This window comes from Marmota flaviventris, chromosome X (genome assembly GCF_047511675.1).
Source record: "Marmota flaviventris isolate mMarFla1 chromosome X, mMarFla1.hap1, whole genome shotgun sequence".
In the NCBI taxonomy this organism is placed as follows: Eukaryota; Metazoa; Chordata; class Mammalia; order Rodentia; family Sciuridae; genus Marmota; species Marmota flaviventris.
In genome coordinates this window covers 66,184,803-66,206,840 of record NC_092518.1, presented here as the reverse complement: position 1 = coordinate 66,206,840, position 22,038 = coordinate 66,184,803, and the positions used below count along the sequence as shown (strand labels likewise).

At 35.4% G+C, this 22,038-nt stretch overlaps 1 protein-coding gene across 2 annotated transcripts in view; it reads left to right on the top strand.

The window, feature by feature from the left end:
- The first annotated feature begins 5,724 nt into the window (after nt 1-5,724).
- The window catches only part of Brwd3 (bromodomain and WD repeat domain containing 3), a 147,645-nt gene continuing 131,331 nt past the window's right edge, over nt 5,725-22,038 (top strand). For both annotated transcript variants that reach the window (XM_027934200.3, XM_071606037.1), the window contains exons 1-6: nt 5,725-5,943; nt 6,071-6,129; nt 6,336-6,365; nt 6,776-6,835; nt 18,884-19,034; nt 21,357-21,455. In XM_027934200.3, coding sequence (XP_027790001.2) covers nt 5,913-5,943; nt 6,071-6,129; nt 6,336-6,365; nt 6,776-6,835; nt 18,884-19,034; nt 21,357-21,455 — 430 coding nt within the window. In that variant the 5' untranslated portion in view covers nt 5,725-5,912. The remainder of the gene's footprint in view (nt 5,944-6,070; nt 6,130-6,335; nt 6,366-6,775; nt 6,836-18,883; nt 19,035-21,356; nt 21,456-22,038) is intronic.

Genomic DNA, 22,038 nt, shown 5'->3' with positions numbered 1-22,038 from the left:
ATAACATATATATTAGTATATTTAATGTTGACCCACATTTCTCTAAAGCTCACTTCATTTTTTCTTTTTCATATTTCATCACTTTTTTCTGTTTTTCAGAGTTCATAATCTATATCAATTTAATGACCAATTTGTAAATACTTTTTATTATTTCTTTTTATTTTTTTGGTATTGAGGATTGTGTTGGGAAAAGGTATAATGGCAGCTACAGCCCCCCCAAAAAAACCAACATGGCGCCTGAGGAGCTTCTCTTCCTGCCTCTCCCTTTCCTGCCAGCGCCAAAAACTCCTGCTGGCGCCCATTTCAAATCTCGCTGGCAGGAAACCTTAGCCCCAATGAGAACTAATTTCGTGGGCTCGGGAACTGACATCTGGAGGAACTTACCAATAAACGAGTGACCCGTCATTTACCTAAGCCCTGCCATCTCTCCTTAGATCTATATAAGCCCACAGCCTTTTGTAATAAAGTGGAACTCTCCCTGCGAAGTGTCTTGCGTGGAGGAGTTCGTTCAGATTGAACTCAGAGGCACTCTACCACTGAGACACACCCCCGTGAATTTTTATTTTGAGACAGGGTCCCACTAAATTGCTTAAGATGACCTCTAACTCATGATCCTCCTGTCTCAGCCTCCAGAGTTGCTGGGATTGATTACAGGTGTGTGCCATGGCCCCTGCCTTTCCTTTACATTTTTTATTTTATTTTTTTTATTTTTTGGGTACTGGGGATTGAACTCAGGGGAACATGGCCACTGAGCCACATCCCCAGCCCTATTTTGTATTTTATTTAAAAACGGAGTATCACTGAGTTGCTTAGCACTTCGCTTTTGCTGAGGCTGGCTTTGAACTCATGATTGTCTCAGTCTCCCCAGCTGATGGGATTCTACGCCCACTTTCCTTTACTTTTTTAAATATTCATTTTTTAGTGGTAGTTGTCATCACCTTTATTTTATTTAATCAGTTTTCTTTATTTCTTGGAACACATTTATAATGGCTACTTTGAAGACTTAATTAATTAAATCTGATGTGCTCATTTTCACAGGCAGTTTCTGCTCCTTGCTTGTTTCTAGCATATGGTTTATACTTCCCTGTTTCTTGTCATGTCTCATAATTTTTTATTGGAAACTGGGTACTTTAGAAAATATATTGTAGCAGCCTTGAGTACTAGTTCCAGCTACTCCTGGTCTTTTTATTGTTATGTGCTTGCTAATTCATTGTGTAAAGCCACTGATGTTGCTCCTCAGTGGGTGCAGTCTTGAGTATGCACATAATCATCCTTGAACTATACTGGTTTGTGTCAGGGCTCTCTTAGTTTTTGGGGATTTTTTTCCTCTGACCATTTTCAGCTCTTAAACCCCACTACTACTAGTTGTCTGCTGATTGATTGCCCTATTGTCTCCAACAATGCCCTGGGGGATAAATTGCTTCAGACAGAGCCAAATTTGGGTTCCTTTGAAAGGATATTTCTCTAGGTCAATGTTTTGAGATTTGGTCTGGCTCCTGGAGGGCTCTTCCCAGGTGTCCTTTTCCTCTGTTTCTAGCAAATTAGCTGGCCTACAGTTTAGCCTAAGACTCCAATGAATCAATCAATTTCCTCCCAGCTGCCTTTTATCACAACCATCTTTGTTTTCTAAAGCATTCATAGGCTTGAATTTCTCCACACTGGGGTGCAAATAAAGTCATTTCCTTTGAGCACAAATTTGGAGCTTGCTCTTGTAAGGTCTGCATTTTACCTAGAGCAAAATCTCTGAGGCACAAATCTGGTAATACGGGCTGGGACACAGCTGATTTCTCTTTGATATTCCTACTTTAAAAGATGCCTGTTTGCAAGAGGAAGTGGGCAATAGCCCTAGGTCATTTGGCTTGCTTCTCTTTATCATGACTATTGCTCCTCAATTAAAGTCCATGGCATTTGAGGCTCCACTATACTCGGTGGCACCACATCCAACATGTAGTTTTGTGCCATGTATACTGCTGAGTAGAAGGTAACCACCACCTAGTGTCTACACTGGAGAAGCATTTAGCCTCAATAACAAGGAATCAGGGGAAACATTAGAAATGCTATTGTCCTGCCCCTTCCAGGAAGGAAGTTACCCTCCACTAGGGAATTAGGTGTCCTCCATTCTTGCCTATTTTGGTTTGGAGCCAAAGTTGCCTTTACAATAGGCTTGGGAGAGCAGGCTTGGAACAGATTGAGTCTTGGTTCAAGTACCACAGACTTATCAGTTCTTAAGAGTTTTACATTTTCTTGAATGATTTTTTTTTCATTTGCTTTATGTCATTAGGACAATTTCCAGAGACTTTAGATGGTTGTTTGTATTTTCATTTTCATCAATTTCATATGGGAGCTTGTCCACAAAACTCATGATGTCAGGTAGAAGTGGTATGTTTCCACTCACATGTAATGTTACTATTAATGTAGATGAATTTACATTCCCCATTTCAATTCTGTTTTCTATATATCTCATGCATTTTTGTTCTATTTCTCCTTTTTTGCTTTCTTTTGCATTAAGTATTTTGCAGTGCAATTTATAATGATAGTTTCACTATATTTTCTGGGCTTTTTTAGTAGTTGTTTTTGTGCTTACTATATAACTCTTAGCTTATCAGAATATACTTTACTCTCACACTAACTTAGTTCTCATGAGTTATACAAATGTTACTTTTAAACAGTCCTACTCCCTTGTCCCCCTTTTCCTATTATTGTTAAGCATTTTAAACCTAAGAAGTATGTTTAAAATATTAACATTACAATGTATGCATTTTTTAAGTATTCTATACAATTTAGTTTTCTTAAAGAAGCTGAGATTAGGAAACAATAAAAACTGCCAACTGCCAACTGCCAGGAGTCACCAGAAGCTGGAAGAGTCAAAGATGGATTATCATTGAGAGCTTTCAGAGGTAGCATGGCTCTTATTTTGGATTTTGGGCCTCCACAACTGTGGGAGAACAAATTTCTGTTGTTAGAAGCCATCCAGTTCATAATGATTTATGGCAGCCCTATGAAACTAATACACCTACCTAGTAAACATTCTAGAATATTTTCTTTGTAAATCCATTTTTTGGCTATAGTTTTATGAAGTTTTCACTCTCTTCCCAATTAAAACTTTGGTCCCACAGTTAAAACTATTGATTCAAAATGTTATAAAATCTTTAAAGTATTAGCTCCAATTAATTAGCATTAATTCTGAACAACAGATAAATGCATTTTCAGTGAACATACACATTCCAATAACTTCTTTATGTATTTCATTATAGCCAGGAGAACAGCATATAATTTATGCCATTTTCATCAACTAGTTGCTTATCATCTCCAAATTCACCCTCACTTCTCTGTGATAAAGCATCTGGGTCATTTAAATATTTTTTCTTTTGTTATCTGGCATCAACACTTTATCAGTAAAAGATGCTAGAAAGATAGTGCAGGAGATTTTGCTTTCTGCTTCTGATGTGCTCAATGGATAGACTGCTCCTTAAAGATGTACAATCTCTTTTTTTTTTTTTTTTGCCTGGCTTCTGTGATGCAGTTTCAGCAGGAACAAGCAACTTCCCCTGGTATCCTCTCTCTGGTTGGTTTTGTAGTAAAGTGCCTATGGTGAGACTTCCCTGTGAATGTCTTTCTCAGGAGCCCTAAAAGATTAATTCTAGAGGATGAGTTTCTAGAAAGTTCCAGTGGGCCAAATTTCAGTAATTTTCAGAGTTTGGAGTGTTAGCAATCTCTGCCTGCAAGGCATTGCAGCATTTTTCCTGCCATTGGGTGAGCAAGCCTGCCAGCTGCATCTTCAACAAAATCTGAAGCTTAGCTCTGGTTGTAGAGTTGGGATGGAGGGTGTTCTATATAAGTTCTAGGTGGTACTGGCTATATCCATTTTATCTCCTATGTCTACTATATATCTTGTAGTCTATATTCTCTGGAGTTCTTTTTAGTCCTTACTAGATAATACCTCCTTACTCCAATCTTCTGTTATTATTCTTCACCTTAAATTTCTGTTCTAATTATTGTATGCTTTTTCTCTCTTTTCTCTACTTATACAGAAGTAATTATTGAAACAACAGTGCCACATAAATTTTGAAATTGAACATAAACATATTCTCACATGAATTTTACAAAAATTCTTGTGAAGCACGGAAAATATTATTCATTACTCACACTTTACAGGTGAGGAATAAGGTTCACAGAATGTTAGGGGTCCAAAGTCATAAAGTCATTTTTATTATCTGTATAATAGGGTAATTTTCTAACCTACTCCTAGGGTCACTGTAAAGATTAAATGAGGTAAAAGAATGTAGTGGTTTGATAAACTATTATACTTGAATGATAAAAATTATTCACTCTGGTATTTTGCTAAATCACTTGTAACGATTTGTCTAGGTCTTATATCTTTTCATTATCTAATTTTTTGTTAATGGTATTTGTTTTGTCAAGTACCATAGCCAAGCAAAGATAAATCCATCAATTTAAAATCACCATATATTTATTGCTGAGGAAAAAATGGCTGGGGTGGATGGGGGGGAGAGGGAGGGAGCTGGGGAGAGGGAGGGGGAGAGGGAGGGAAGGAGAGAGAGGGCACTTACAGGAGCAAGCTAGTCAATTTGGATAAAGTTCATGTCAATTTAATGGAATTCTAGACCCGCTGTGGTCAATGCCTGAATTATAAGTGAGGAAATCAAATTCCTAATAACAGCCTAAATTTAGGTGAAATTTCAAATTTGGATATTTCAACATAATATCACAACTCCAACAACATTTCTAGCCTCATCGGGTTCAGCTTTTATTAATTATATTAGTTAAAGGTGGGGTGAGAACAGGATGTAAGTGAAGTAGGAACAGAGAGACCTAGTTTACTGTCTGTGTCAATTATTACACAAACACTTTGATCAAAAGACAGTGTGTACTAAGAGTGGGGGTTACATATTAAGTAACAAATGCAGTCCCAAATCTGTGGAAAACTACCTTGCATATACAGATTTCCATAACCAGGCCATACTTAAAAAAAAAAAAATCCTTAAGTAGTCGGATGTTTGAAAACACGATAAAAACTATCCAATAGGAATGGGACAGATATAGCTTATGTTAAACTTTCAGAAGGAGTAAATGCTTCATGGCTGACAGAAAATTTCTCAAGCAATCTTTTTCAGAATCGGGGGACATTTTAAGTAGTCTTGTAACAATTTTAGCACCACACTCGGGACCAGTAAGTACAGCATTTTCAATTGGTACAAAAATCATGTTTTCTTCTCTCAATCATAATGCCCATTATGGGCTAGCCTCCTGTTGGTGGGGGAGGGAGAAAAACAAAACCGCTTAGGTGCCCCATGAAGGCAACTGAGTCTAGGCAGCCCCCCACAAGTTCTTCACCACCCAAGCAGGAAGAATTCTCTGCCGGAAAGGGCCCAACTGCCCTCACAGGAATGGCAAGCGAGTCCAGAGCTCGCGGACGCCAACGCCACCACAGAGTTCTAAGGCGGTTGCCAGAGCGTCGGTTGTCAGTTAGCACCTCCTTCTCCTTTCTAGAGCCGTAGCTAGGCAACCCTCAGTCCTCTGGAAGAGCTAAAGTCAGGCGTTTGCGTTAGTGCCTCTGGCGGCGACCAGCGAGTGCTGCAGGCTTGTTTCAACGTTTTTACCCTCCCCTCTCTCCACCCCCTTTGCCCCCGCCCACCCCTCCGCGACTTCGGCTCCTCCCTCCTCTTCTCTCTCCCTCTCCTTCCTCCTCCGCCTCCTCAGCTCTTGGGCTAGAATATCTATGGGTCGAAACGTGATGCGATGAATTCGAGAGAGACCGAAACTGGGACGAGGAGTGCGGCGGAAGCGGCGGGACTCCCGGGCATGGGGGCTTCACCACAATAGAGGCAGCGCCCCCACCCGCCCCCGCCAACCCCTCCGAAGCGAGCCCCCCAAACCCCCTCGGGAAAAGGATGGCGGCGGCACCTACTCAGATCGAAGCCGGTGGGTAGCTGTGTCCAGAGGCTAAGGGGATGGGGGCTTAGCGCGATGGCTGTCAGTTTCTTTTGAAAAAGCTTCTATTTCTCTTCTTTACCTTCCTCTCAACCTCTTTTCCCCCCCTCTTCCTCAGAGCTGTATTACCTGATCGCTAGGTTCTTGCAGTCCGGACCCTGCAACAAATCCGCTCAGGTGAGAGGGAGAAGATGATCCGGGAGTCGTGGGGAATGGTTCCTGTGGGGGAAATTGAGGCAGCGGGGTGAGAGCAGTTGCGTTGAGGGTGAGGGAAAGGCCGGCCTTGACTAGTCCTACCGTCAGTGGCTGGGTTCTAAGTGGAAAAGGAGGAATGGGTTGGTGATTTGAGCTGCTCCTCATATCCGTGTTTCCCTTTTGCTCAGGTGCTAGTGCAGGAGCTCGAGGAGCATCAGGTAAGGAGCCCCTTCGGGAAGGGGTGGGGAAGGTTGGGGTGAGACTGTAGGAAGGGGAGGGCAAGTCCTAGGCGGAGGGCAGGCGCCAGGAGGGAGGCTTCTATATGGGCACCCATAGCTGTTATCACAAGGGTGAACCGGTTTCTTCTCTCAAAGGGGGCGGCCGATGCTGGGGTCTTAACTCGCCCCCTCTTTATGTCTTTGGGAGTCGGTTTTACAGGATATACCACCCCTCGGCCTTCCCCCCACCCCTCCACACACACACACCCTTCTACCTTTGAGGTAGTAGCTACTGGGACAAGAGAAATAAAGACACCAAGGGTCGAGGACCTGGGTCCAGTTGATGGGGAGTGGAGGCTTCGCCTTCATCGTTTGCCCCCCCTCCCCCTTTCTTTTCCTCTGGCCCCCAGCTGATTCCGCGCCGCTTAGACTGGGAGGGGAAAGAGCACCGAAGAAGCTTCGAGGATCTGGTGAGTAAAGTTTTCATTTCAACTTAATCCAACTCTTTCTCCACTCCCTCCCCACCTTGTACCCCCAACCCTCCCCTGACCCCTCATCCTACGGCGCTCCAGAGCTTGTTGCCTAGCCTAAGGACGACTGCCCCTTCCCCCTCCCCCGCGAGTCGGAGAAAAGGGTACCTAGCCTTCCCTTCAGCCTCGCTTGTTTCTACCCCAAAACTTTGAAGAATGTGAGTTGATTATTAGAGATGCCCTGTTGTGGATTATGAATGTTACAAACATCAGGGAAGGCCCATTGTAGGGGGAAAAGGGAGAGAAACCAGGGGGTTATCTTGGGGCACGTACCAAGGACTGACGCTAGCCAATGACAGCGTTGGTAACAGCCCGGAGTTCCGGATTAGTGGAAGAAAACTGGTTTCTGGTTGGTCCTGGCTTGAAATACGGGAACTGAGGCCAGGCTTGGTCTTTTTTTTTTTTTTTTTTTTTGAGGGGGGAGAAGGGGCTCAGAAGGGGAGTTGACGGACCCTGGACTAGGAGAAACGACACAATTAAAAATAATAAGGAGCATCGAGTGATTCCAAAATTTGCCGGTTTTAGATAATAGGCTACCGAATAAAAAGCATATCGTTGTATATCTCAGATCATAGAAAATAGCTCATTAAATCTTCAGTAAATCACATTTATACAGATGCATTTTCACGAAATAAAAACTGTGGATTATGACCTTTTTGAGAATTGGTGAAATATGATTTTGGGATTACAAGGAGATAACAATGGGCATATTTAAAAATATACTCTATATTAAAGGACCAAAGGCATTGAATTGACTGTTGTATCTCCTACAAATACAGTACCTACTGTAAATGCACCTTCTGTTCAGCATTGACACAAAAACATGGTCCTTTTTATTTTGGAGAGGAAGTTCTGTATTAATCATATGCATAGTGAATTGTAAGGTAATGAAACAAGAAAGGGGTGCTGTTACTGAAATCTAAATTCAGCTATCTTTCCATCAAATAAGATCCAAATGAGGAAAATCTGGCAAAGTTAAAGAAAGTTGGAGCATTAAATATAAACAAGATGGTTTAAAATATGCTTTTAATAGAACAATATTAAATTACTTGTTTATTTTGATATTTCTTTGTTTTGCAAGTGAGTTCATGTTATTAATTATTATACAGTCTACTCATTAAATATTTTTTTTTATTTTGCAAATTACCAAAGGTGATATAAGAATCATTACAAGGGTAAACTAGACATCTGTACTATTAATGGTAATAATTTCTCAGCAGTATAAAATTATTTTTGAAAAACTATGTATTATCAGGTTATTTATAGTCAGGCTCTTTGTTGGACTTAAGTTCTGCCTGTCCATCAAAAGGCAAAAACAACAGTGCCTACTAATATATGTTTTAACATATAATTACCAATACTGCTTTAAAAACAGTTTTAAAGTTGAAGTATATTGAAAATGTTTTTCTTTACCTTTATGCCTCTTACAGTCTGTATGTGTATACAGGTTAGTCTTTTTTAAGCAAGTGGAAAAGGAGACTTAAAAAGATTTTTTAAAAAATTAACTTGATGGGATATTTAAGTAAAAAAGTCGGCTTACTAGATATTTCCTTTTGTTTATATTGTAAAGGCAAAGTTTTACATAATTGTAACCAATGTTCATTTCATGCTTTATATTTCTCTGTATATTTTATGCTTTATATTTTTTGCACATACTTGTGTAATTAAATAGTCATCATTTTTTTAATGGTAAGAGAAAATTCAGTTGTATTTAAGATGTTATATTTTGATCCCATCTTCCAGTTGAGCATTTGTTGCTTCCACTTTTTGAACCCATCTTCCAGTTGAGCATTTGTTGCTTCTACTTTTTCACTTATGTTTTTTCCTGGCTGTTTTTTTTTCTGCACCCTGCTTCCCTTGAGTTATTTTCTTAGACTTTAAAGTGGATTTATCAGGTCAAGGGGCTTATCAGTTTAAAATGCTTTTGTCATATGTTATAAGATTAATCTACAGAAGACAGTAACTGTACTAATTTTTAATGTCCACTTCTAGCAACTTAATGTGAGTTTTCATTATGATTTTTTAGTCTTTTGGTGGCTTTAATAGGTGATAATGGACCCTAGTTGATTTAAATGACCTTATTTTTAGTATGAGTGAGGCTTAACCTTTAACCAATTATTTTGAATTCTTGTTAACCCATTTATAAAGGATATACTTTAACCTTGATTTTTTTTTACATTTTGTATTTTTTATTTACTGATTCTTTTTTATTTTAATATTTCCTTATGCTTTTTTTTTCTGTGTTAGGGATTGATTGCCAGGACCTTGCACAAGCTAAGCAAGTGTTCTACCATTTGAGCTACTCTACCAGCCCTTCTTTATACATTGTTTTTTCTGTACTAGGCATTGAACCTGGGGGCTCATACATGCTAGGAAAGCACTGAGATACATCTCTAGCCCTTTTTGCATTTGAGACAGTTTGTCCAGGCTGACCTGGAACTTGTAATACTCCTACCTCAACTTCCCTAGTAGCTACAATTATATGTGTCCTTTACCACACCTACTCTCCTTATACATTGTTAAAAATTTATATACACAGATAATTTTGCTATTATTATTTGAACATTATGTATACTTTTTGTGTTTCATGTAATTTGTATATCATGCTTTTAGATATTTTTTCATACTTAGATGCAGATTTTCAAGGGATATTACTTTTTGATATTCTGTCTTAAATCTGTTCTCTACCTGTGAATTTCTTTGTAAAGAAATAAGGGGCAGGGTTGAGTGAGAATTTGAACAGAAGGAACAGAAGTACAGTGGCTAAGAACCGTGTGTGCATTATTAATTGCTAGATTCATCAGTTGTAGATTAAAATTAGTACATATCTGACCTCTAAATTTGAGTGGCTTAATTGTGCAAAAGATGGATTATTTTTTCTTGGTAAATATTTTTAAAAGTGCCGTTATTAGAGCAATGCATTTGTGGAGTGTGGTCTTTGATTTAGCTACATGTTTTGTATTGAAATTTAGGGCTCAGTATTAATAAATAGCATAATTTTGATATATATGGCTCATTAAATTATATAGCAATACTTCAAACTCAAGGAATACTTGGGTATGAAAAGGAAAGAATAAAAATTCATAATGAAGTGGTGAAAGATTGTAAACAGGGATATCAACATTTGATCAGAATTGTATAACTATATGTACTTCATATATAAAACAAAAACCTTGCCTGTCTGTTCATATTATATACTTTGAATTCATTGCAGTCTTAGCTTGATTAATCCAGAAAACTATTAAGGAAAGGATAAATTTTGCATCTTCAACACTAAATTACTACTTTTACTATTACCTCTCCCAGGGGAGCCCCCCACTTTTTTAAAAAAAATTCATTTGATGCATTTTTTACTCCTAATTTGGAATAAAAGGGAAGGTAATTTTTTGTTAAAGTTACCAGTAGGAATGTATTGACATATCTAGATCAGAATTACCTTTAAAAAAATGAGTCTGTACATAAAATGTTTGGAAGTTCATATTGAACTAAGTTTTGTGAATATGGCATTCAAAATAAAGCAATCTAAACTAGTTTTCCAGAATTTTAAGTAACGGTGGAGAGTTTTGAAATTGTGATTGTGTCTGAAGTTTGATTTGGGCATTTTTCCTTATTTTCTGTTTTCTAGTTGTCTGTTATTGACAATAGATTTGCTGCTCGCAATTTATCTTAAGGTTATAATTTAAATAATTGCAAATGTCCTTTCATTTTTGGTGATCCTGGTGAATTGTTGGCATCAAGGATGTGTCTGTCTGTCTGTGTGTTGTGTATCTTTAAATAGTTTTTGTTAATATTAAATTTTATATATTGAAATTATGGTTTAGAAGCTTTTAATAAGACATGGCTTAATATTTTTGAGCCATTTTAAGAGTCTTCCCATCATAAGACTTAGCCAAAGATATAATTATCTTCAGGTGTGTTTCATATTTTTACATTTGTTCAAGATTTTTATCTATAAAATTGAAAGCACTAGTTAGTGCTTACATTTGAAGTGACATAGATTTTACTACCTTCATTTTATATACAAAAGACTTGAAGTAATTTAATGGTATTTAAAAAAATCTTTCATCAAGATTATAAGTTCATTAATATCTTTAAAAGAATACATGCATCTATGATGATGAATGTTACTAGAATTTGCATCTGCATATAAAACATTCAAGTTTAAAAGTGTTTTCACATTATATCAATTGATTCTCACCAACTAATTTAAAACATTATTTGAGTTCCTGACATACCTGTATTCTTTCCTTACCTAACCTAGCTGTTGTTCTCCAATTACTAGTTAATAGTTTGAATTGTCTATTATAACTGAATGACACTTCAATTCTACTAGCATAGTCACTGCATCTCTTAGTATTGAAGAAGTTTACATATGTGTGATTTATTAACTGCCATTTGGACACACAGCCATAGTTTGGAAGAACAGAATTTTTCATGAGAAACCAAAATCCATGTGCTGCTTAAGCCCAGTGCAGCATAGCGTGCATATGATGCTTATAGGTTTTATGGCAGAGAACAATTAATATGTGGAAACCAGGATTCCTGACTCCTGACTTACTGAGTCAGGTATAGACTCTTTTGCTCTCCAAACTTTTTATCTGTAGCTATTTTTCTGGGTTGATTCTTGGCTTTTCACATTTGGGTTCTAGAAAACACTTTGTGTTTGTGTGTGTGTGTATTACTGGTATTGAACCTAGAGGCATTCTACTACCAAACTACTCTACTTCCCAGACCTTTGTATATATGTATGTATGTATGTGTGTATTTATTTACATTTTGAGAAAGGGTCTTGCTAACTTTCTGAGCTTGGCCTTGAATTTGTCATCTTCCTGACTCAGCCTCCTGAATAGCTGGTATCACAGGCTTGTGCCACTGTGCTTGGCTAGGAAACACACTTTTCAGTGATTAAAATTCTGGAAGATTAGGAAATTTGTTATCTCAGTACAAATGAGATGATATTATAAAAGTAAAGAGAACTGCTGTTAGGTAAGAATTTGGATTCTGTAAATTTGCCTTACAAAATTTTTTTTCCTGTGATCATTGTTCTCAAAATTGAATATTGGTATGCTTTAGTGTGTTTGTGTGTGTTTTCATTTTTTGTGGTACCAAGGATTGAACCCAGGGATGTTCTTGCTCTACCACTTAGGTACATTCCTAACCTCCCCCAACCCCATTTTGAGACATGATATCCCTAAGTTGCATGGGCTGGCCTTGAACATGTGATCTTCCTGTCTCAGCCTCCTAATTACAAGTGTGCACTATTATGTTGCTACTTCTTAAAATTTGGTCAGAGTGGCTGGATGGCAATGCATGGAAATCTGGGCAACTGTAACCCCAGAATTTGTATTTTTCTAATTTTCCAAATATTATATAAGGGATATATAAAACAATACTATATAAAAGAGTATTTAAAACATGAGCTTCAGAATTGAATGCCAAATTAGTGTTTTGAAGTGTGTGTTAGCAGAAAAAAATGAGTTAGATCAGTGTGGTGGTGCACACTTGTGGTCTCAGTGACTTGGGAGACTGAAACAGGAGAATTGCAGGTTCCAGGTGAACCTCAGGTGCTTGGTAAGACACTGTCTCAAAAAAAAAAAATCAAAATGACTGGGGATGTATCTTGGTGATAAAGCACCTCAAGGTTCAATCCCCTGTATCAAAAAGAAAGAACATATGTCAAATGATATTTAGTATTATTCACATTTTATGCCATAAAAAACAATTCAATATGACATTGATATAGTATTCACTCTTAGGAAGTAGAAGATATCTTGTCTGAGTCTTTCAGATATCTTATTTCAGAGATTCTCATCCCTTCTCATTGAACTTATTTTCTATATATTATTTATAATTATTGTATTTTAAGTTATCTTGCTTAAGGTGTTTTCTTATGCTGTTTAGTTTCTACCATGGTGGTAGTTAGCTGGCCCTCAATTATTATTTAATTTTCTTAACTTTTTAGAAGCATTTTTTATGTGTGCATATGTTTATGTGTGTGTGTGTGTGTATGTGTGTGTGTTTATACTTATGTGTATATAACTATGGGTGTATATATATATATATATATTTGTATGTAGATGTAATATCTATATATTATATGGACATGCCTATTTAAAGATATAATATCAGATTAATGTAGATATATATAAACACATAGTCATATATATATTTTATATATATATATATATATATATATATATATATATATATATATATATTTTATATACACACACACACACACACACACATATTCATATATGGTTTTGAACCTGGGGCCTTGCACATATTAAGCAAGCAATGAAGTCTATTCCCAGCCATTTAGTTTATTTTAATACAGAGTTTTGTTAAGTTGTCCAGACTGGTCTGGAACTTGCCATCCTCCTGAGTATCTGGAATTACAATTGTGTGCCACCATACCTTATTTCATGATACATATATTTTATATTTATTTAATCTGTTAACTGATGCTGAGGAGTTCTTTCATTGGACCTTTCTCTGCTGAGCAACTTCTAGAATTTAGGTAGTTCCTCTGTCCTAATCTTGATTTCATTTGCCCTCAGGGTTATACTTTTAGCACTTTGTTGAGAAGTACCTTACCCTAGAGAATATTTAAACCTAGGAGGGTGGCCCTGGCTTCCTGAGTGTACCTTTGTTTTTTGGTATTGAACCCAGGGGCACTTTACCATTGAGCTACTTCCCCAGCCCTTTTTATTATTTTTTTTAATTTGAGACAGGTTCTCCCTAAGTTGCTTAGGACCTTCCTAAGTTGCTGAGGCTGGCCTCAAAGCAATCCTTCTGTCTCAGCATCCTGAGCTGCTGGAATTTCAGGCTCCCATACCTGGCCCTGAGTAAATCTTAAAATTAATAAAAATAAAAAGTAAATTTATGGATAATAATTAACATTTTCAAAAGAAGGTCATGGGAAATATTAATACTTTGTAGCCCACCTTGCTAACCAGTGGTTTGTGCCTTCCCCATTTCTGCCCAGGTTTACTCTCTTCTTTCAAATTCAGTAAATATTAAAACACAACACTTTAAATTACAATGTAGGCATTTATGCGCGCGCGTGTGCGTGTGTGTATGTGTGTGTGTATTTTTTTTTTTTTTGAGAAGTGGGTCTCCCTTTATTTCCCAGGCAGTTCTCAAAATCATGGGCCCAAGTGGTTTTCCCACCTTATCTTCCTGACTAGCAGGAATAGGTGTATACCACCATGCCTGGCTATTTAGATATTTTAATTTTTTGGAAGATTATGTAGAAGAAAAGAAACTATGGTTAATTTTTTTTTGTTTAATTTTTTTTGTACAAGCATTTGTATTCTTTTCCTTCAAAATCAGATGGTACTCTGAAGGACATAATTTGTAATTTTTTATAACATTAGCAGAAAATACTTAAACATCGAGAAGATATTATATGTTAGTCACTGTGCAAAGGGTTTTGCTGGGTGGGGTTGTATTTCTCTTTGCCTGGAATGCTTGGTCCATACTCTTTGTCTGTCTTTTGAATTTTCACTTATCCTTCAAGTGTAGAATTGGACATGAACCCTTACCTTCAGGCAATATTAGCTATTGTACTTCGTTTCCTTAGCACTCTGTATTAACCTCGGCCCTTGCAGTTTTCATTTGTTTCTATTTACTAGTTTGTTTCCTTCACTTGGACTATGGGTTCCCTTAGGGCAGCAGTTGAATCTTCTTTTCCTTGCATCCCTTACATTTCAATTGTGAATGAATGAATGCAAGTGAATGCTTTTGTTTTTGTCTGAACCAAATCATATGAGGTAGTTGTCATTGCTTCCTTTTTTATAAATGAGGAAGCTCAGATTCAGAGAGGCTAAGTAACTTTGCCCAGGGTCACATAAGTAGAAATTGGGGATGCTGGAATTATTCACAACTAAGTCTTCTATATCACATTGTGAAAAACAGTAAAAGCTAGTAAATTTTAGAGCTTGAATAATCCAGCCTGACAGATTTCAAAGTAGCTTGCTTCTACCTATACTTCTATTAATATAGTTAAACCTATTTTTCAAAATCTGTTTTGTTTTTTATCCCTATTGATTTTAAGATTATGTGACTAACTTTCGTATGTCTCTTCCATCTTCCTTTGTAAAACTAATTTAAAAATACCAGATAAAGTGTTTCATTTTCCTTAAGCATACAATACCTGTTTGCTTCTTCATTTTACCTCTGTAGCCATAGTCTTAGTTAAAAACAAACATTTTTTTCTTATACTTTTAAGAGTTACTTGTTTGTATTATTTTTAAAAGCTTTGGTGCAAAAAATTATATCATTTTCACTTGAAAAATTATATTTTAGATGTAGTTCTTGGTGCAGGACTGTCCTTTCAAGATAGCTACCTATCTAGCACTTAGTGCTCAACGGGATTTCTCTTAACTAATTATGATATGCAGGATTATCTAGGATTTCAGGTCTTCTCGCTTGCCATAATGATTCTGAAGTGAATTCAGTCATTAGGTTTGCTCTCTAGGTCAGCCAGTCTTCTATCAAAAAGGTTTATAATTTAGGATTTTTTAGTTTTGCTTTCAATATATTCAGGTTTATAGTTTACATCTTTTTGAAGCCTTTTTGTCAGTTTCCAACTTTATAATTTTCAACTGTTAATATGAGTGGTAGAGAGAGGAGTGGGCAGAGTTCCAGATTCCTGTCCATTCATTGTGACATTTAAACAAACCACTTCACTTCTCTGTAACGTGGAGTTGGGTTGATTATACAAAATGTCCTTCCAATTCAAATATTCTATAATGCATTGGAGTTGTTTTATAGAGTAATACTTGTGTTATACTCTTAAACTTTGTTTTCAGAGAAGTTCCCAAAACACTCGAGAAGAGTTATTAGTCAGCCATTATATTCCCAAGATAAACATGTAGTTGAATGATTGAAATTAGGATGTTTGAGCTTTAATTGAAAAAATTGAAAAGAGTTGTTTATAATATTAAGCCATGAAAGAATATTTTAAGTACAGACTTTTTTTTTTTTTTGGTACTGGAGATTGAACTCTGGGGTGCTTTATGACTGAGTGAGCTATATCCCCAGTTCTTTTTTATTTGAGACAGAGTCTTGCTAATTTTCTGAGGTGGGCCTTGAATTTCTGATCACCTGCCTCAGTCTCCCAAGTAACTGGGATTACTAATGTGTGCTATCTTACCTGACTTAAGTAATACTTTTACAATTATATTTTGTGACATATTATTTTACATTTATATATATTTTAATGTAGAATTATAGAAAATCTTTTTTTTGGGGGGGGGATTGGGGATTGAATTCACTTGCCCTTAACCACTGAGCCACATCCCCAGCCCTTTTTTATATTTTATTGAGAGACAGGGTTTTGTTAAGTTGCTTAGAGTGCCGCTAAGTTCCTGAGGCTGGCTTTTAACTCACAGTCCTCCTGCCTCAGCCTCTTGAGCCACAGGAATTATAGGATGCACCACCATGCCTGGCTTATAAAAATTTTTGAAAAGTAACTATTCAGTATTCACAGTTCTTTTTTAAAAATATTTTTAGTTGTAGATGGACAAAATACCTTTGTTTTATTTATTCATTTTTATTTGGTGCTGAGGATTGAATCCAGTGCCTTACCCGTGCCAGTCAAGCACTCTCCCACTAAGCCACAGTAGAACCCCAGACTCTGTACACAGTTCTTATGTCTGAAAAGATCATCTTAAAATAACTCTATTTTTATTAAGAAATAAATGGATTCCAGTAAACATTAACTACCACTTCTAAAACCCCAAATTTGATTTGGAAGGAACATTGTAAGAACTGCATTGATAAAGTCTGGAAGCATGCCAGTGTTTAAGGAGAAGTTAGTATGCTTAAAGTCAAAATATTGTTATTGCCATTCTTTTCGTAGACTCTGTATTTCTTTAGTACTACCAATAATGACATTTTTATTGATTTTACAGAAAAGTTGTTTTTGAGACTGCTTAGAAATTCAACAGTTCTCTGTCGTGTAAATATCAAACTTGTGAAATTTATTTGCTGGTTTATCATACAAATAAAGTTCTAATTAGAGAAACTGAGGATATGGCCAAATGCTACAGTGCTCACCTAGCATGTACAAGGTTCTGTATTTGATCCCCAGTCTGTGTACACACACATAAACACAAAGATTGCTATATATGTTGTATTTATATGGTATTTAGTTAAGCTTTTGTATAACAAGTTTTATATAACTGTTGAGTTGGTCAGGGGATGAAAAAAAGAAAATTGTCAATAAAAGATATCTAGTAGCATCCTGTATAAAGCCCTGGTATAGCATTTACTTGATCAAAAAATAATGGCTGATATCAGAAGCCTGGTTTTTCTAAGACAGTATTGGGAAAAGCATAGCTGTTATAAATAGTAATATGCAGTACCTTAAAGCTGTTTTCCCCATTCAGAAACTGTATATATTTTAATATTACTAACTATATATGTATGCACATGATAGGAAAAGCCCTATATTGTGTTAAGTTTTGAGAAATAATTGAAAGATTTTGTTTGATACTTTGTCTCAACCCATAAGCTAAAACTAGTAGATGTAACCTCGTTGCTATTCTTCCTGAGCTTTATGACAGTTGCTTGGGCCCTACCTATTTTAGTAATTTTTTTTTTCCTTGAGGAGCTTATGAGTGATATTTTACAAAAGGAAATAACTTCAAAAAATAATAATCTTAATAGAATCACTTATATTCCCAGAATTCTGAATACATATATTCTAGTTCTTTAACCTATATTTCCTAAGACAAAAAAGGCACTGAAATTTTTCCCTTAGAAATTCTTATAACATTGATTATAGGTAGACTTTACTTTGATATTCATTCATTCATTGATTTGTTCAACAAATATGTATTCTTTATGCAAGGGACTTTCTCAGTACTAGGAATATGGCAGTGAACAAAAGACAAAATATCTTTTCTCACAGTGATCACCAGTGATGATTTATAAAATTTTTCTTTTGTGTTTTACTGTTCTTGACCTGTTAATGTATGTCCTTTGCAATATATATATGAAGTACATATAAAAAATGGCATTCTAGCCAGAAGTGGACCTATGTCAACATGAGAGTATGGATGCTCTTTGTAGCTAACAATCTTATTTTCTGTTTACTGTTTTCATAATTAGGTATTTATGAAACCTTTCAAGGATTTGAGCATTAGCTTAGATTTAAAAATTGTTTCTTTATTGATTAGTTCCTATTTTATGTGTTTGCTCATGTTCTGACATTTACTTGCAATTAAAAAAAATTGAGTCTAAGTTACAAGTCATGTTCGTTACGTGGATTCTTTTTCTAGAGTGTGGTATTTATAAAATCATTAATTAGATTCCCTTTTAGAAACAAATGAACTTACGTAGGAAAACTAATTCTACTTTATTGTATAAATGTGTTACCTTAATTATAAAGGGACTTGGGTGAGATTTGATGCAAGTAATATCTTTCATTTTTGTTCTTATCATTTGTATAGAATCCAGCGTTTCTAATTCTTGATAAGTTCAATATCAGTACTGAGTAAATCAAGTAACAGTGTTTACACATTGCTTTTCTTTGGCATGGATACTTTTGCTGCTTTGTAACACATATTTTGTGAAAGTAACAGCTAAGCATATAAGTTTATACAGATATATTAAAGTAAGTTAGAGTGCCATCTCATTTAAATGTTGTCATATCAGTCTTTTTTTAAAAGAATTTAACATTTATTTTTTTCATTTGTTTTTATGTGGTGCTGAGGATCAAATCCAGTGCCTCACCCATGCTAGGCAAGTGCTCTACCACTGAGCCACAACCCCAGCCCTGTCATATCATTTAAATGTGCTTATTTTGTGGCTGTTTTCTTAATTTAGTTCAAGCACTAAATGTTTAAAATTTTATTTTACTCATTTCATATTTAAAACCATACTTTGCTCCATGATGGAAATGGTAAGAGACTCAATTAATGTTTGTAAGCCAAAAATGTTATGTTTTTCCTCTTGTGTTTAATTTCTCTGTTTTAGGTGGCAGCCAATGCACACATTCCTCCAGACTACCTCCTTAAAATTTGTGAGCGGATTGGTCCCTTACTAGATAAGGAGATCCCTCAGAGTGTTCCTGGGGTACAAACATTACTAGGTGTTGGTCGGCAGTCTCTGTTACGGGATGCCAAAGGTAAGATTTTCATATATTAGAACTTTGTTATTAGAGGAAGGAGTAAAGAGAATAAATGTTCTCTTGTTTTTGATAAATACTCATTTTCTTCTAGATTTTGTTATCTTGTCCATATTGTTTTTACTTTCTTAGTGTACAAGTAAATTTTTAGAGGTCTATAAAGAAACCCTTTGTGTCAATCTGAATATTAGAGAAAAAGAATATAAAATAAAGTATGTTGATACCCAATTCAGGTCTTCATAATTTATATACAAACAGATACAAAAATTGTGGTATATATGTGTATAAAGAATTGTAATGCAAAAAAAAGTACATGTATAAAGGCAAAAAAAATGAATATCGTTACCTTAGATTAAGTAGAGGAAAGTGAAAGGAGGGGAAGGCAGGGGATGTGGGGATAAGAAAAATAGTAGAATGAAACAGACATTATTACTTTATGTATATATGTGACTGTATGACCAGTATGATTCTATGATATGTATACTCAGAAAAATGAGAAATTATATTCCATCTATGTATGATATATCAAAGTATATAAATGCATTCTTCTGTCATGTATAACTAATTAAAACAAATAAAAAAATTAAAAAAAGAAGAAGAAAAGTACCCCCTCTCAAAAAAAAAAAAGAATATAAAACCCCTTTATAATTTTGAAATAGAAATCTCAAAGGTTACTGCTGTGATTACAATAGTATAAATGTTTAAAAATTATTTTCTTATTTTATAATGTTTTTCTCTTTATTAGTCTTAATAATATAGTCTAATCTTATTGTTCATTTCATGACAAATAAATGAATATTAGATGTAAATTTTTCATAATTGAAAATATTTAAACCAAAAATATTAATCACTGGTGACTGTCAAATACTGGTTTCTCTATTTTGCTATTTTTCAGTTTTTATAGACTTTTTTCCAACATGGAACCCCCAAATGTAAAACATATAAAGTGGAATTTTCTAATATAAAAATGTGAAATTAGCCTGACATGGTGATGAATGCCTATGAGCCCAGTCATATGGGACGATGAAGCAGGTGGATCACAAGTTTAATCTAACCTGGCAACTTAGCAAGACCTATTGTAAAAATTAAAATAAATAAATAAGATAAATATGAACTGGGGATGTAGCTCAGTGGTAAAGTCAAATCCTGGGTTAAATCCTAGTACCAAAAAAAAAAAGTAAAACTGGGCATTAAGAATACCTCTTAGAATAATAAATACTTCTGGGCAAGCAACCAGTTTATTTGTATGTATTGTTTTATTAGCATACTGTTTTTAAAGATCTAGTTCGTTAAGATAGTTACATGGTTGTGGCTCAGCGGTAGAGCGCTTGCCTAGCATGTGCAAGGCTCTGAGTTTGATCCTCAGCACCACATAAAAATAAATAAATAAATTAAAGGTATTGTGTCCAACTACAACTAAAAAATAAATATTTTAAAAAAGAGATAGTTGCATAAATGATGCCAGATTTTATTTTATTTTGGTACCAGGGTCACTTGACCATTGAGCCATATCCTCCACCACTTTTTATTTTTTATGTTGAGACAGGATCTCCCTAAGTTTTGCTAAGTTGTTGAAGCTGGCTTTGAACTTGAGGTCCTCCTGCTTCATCCTCCCAACCTGCTGGGATTATAGTCATTCACCAACGTACTTGGCTGATGCAGATTTTAAGCATCTCATTTTATAATTGCAATTCTTTCATTGAGTTAATTTGGAAGCTTTTAAGAGTACTCATATATTTTTGTTTCTCAGTCTAATTATTAGGAATATTTAGATTTTTTTCAAATTTTTAACATAAACTTAAGAGACAAAAATGATGACTATTTATAGTTAGTATTCATCTGATATGCTGTGTTACCTCTTATGGCACAACCTGTAAGTACTCAATAATATGAGCTTGCACAACGTGTAAGTGTGCCTGAATTTTCTGTGGAAAATTTGTACGAAGATTTGATCAGATCTTTGCTTATACAGTGTCATGAGTAGGCACGTATAAGCCTAAAGATCAAGAAGAAAAATGTAAACCAAATTTTTTTTCATCTGCGACACAGTTGCATAAGATTTAAATGTACATAAAAGAAGTTTTAGTTTGAAAGAAATGCAGAAATACAATATCCTGGGATTATTATGTGAAGGTATTGTGTTTACTAGTTATGATTTAGTTTAAGAAATGTTTAAATATATGAATACCATTTTGTTGTGGCTTTAATAGGGCAACATATATTCCAAGAAATGAAATTGAAATCAGATATGTGCCTCAGAGGCACAAAGGAAAAGAAAAATACTGCTGTATTCCTTGACTAACTTTTAGTCTTTTTACACAGACTGTAAGAGTACACTATGGAATGGGTCTGCTTTTGCAGCTCTACATAGAGGCAGACCTCCAGAACTACCTGTAAATTATGTGAAACCTCCAAATGTGGGTGAGTAATTATCCCCTTGAGTTATAAACATGTTCTTGATTCATTCTTTCTTGAACTTATTAGAAAGGCAAAAATGTTTATAAAAATTAAATTTGAAGTATAAATAAACTGGTTATGTTTCTAAGGAGTTTGTTAGTCTGGAATTTAAATCATTTTTAGTTAAAACAAAATATAACCATGTTTTTGTTTTTTTTTGTAAAAGGTAACTTTTTTTCATTTCATTTCTTTCTTGGCAAAAACATTTCTTTTAAAAAATATAGTACAGATGTTTTTATCCCTGTGATTGTCTGTGTGCTGGATTTCCCAGAAGTTTTTACTTTTCCCAAAAGTTTCCCAAAACTTATCCCTTCTGATTGCTTTCACAAGGAAACAAAAGTGTATTCTGCTTATATCTGTTTGCCAAACTTGTAATGATGTTTATGTGTCTTATTAAGAAAAAAAGTCACTCTTCCCAGTTCTACTTTACTTCAATTTACATCTCCCATTCAAATTACTATTGGGACATCTCTGGCCAGAACATTTTGAAGAAATAGTTGTGGTTCCCAAGGAGATTTAGGCACAAAATCATTTATATGATTAGCTC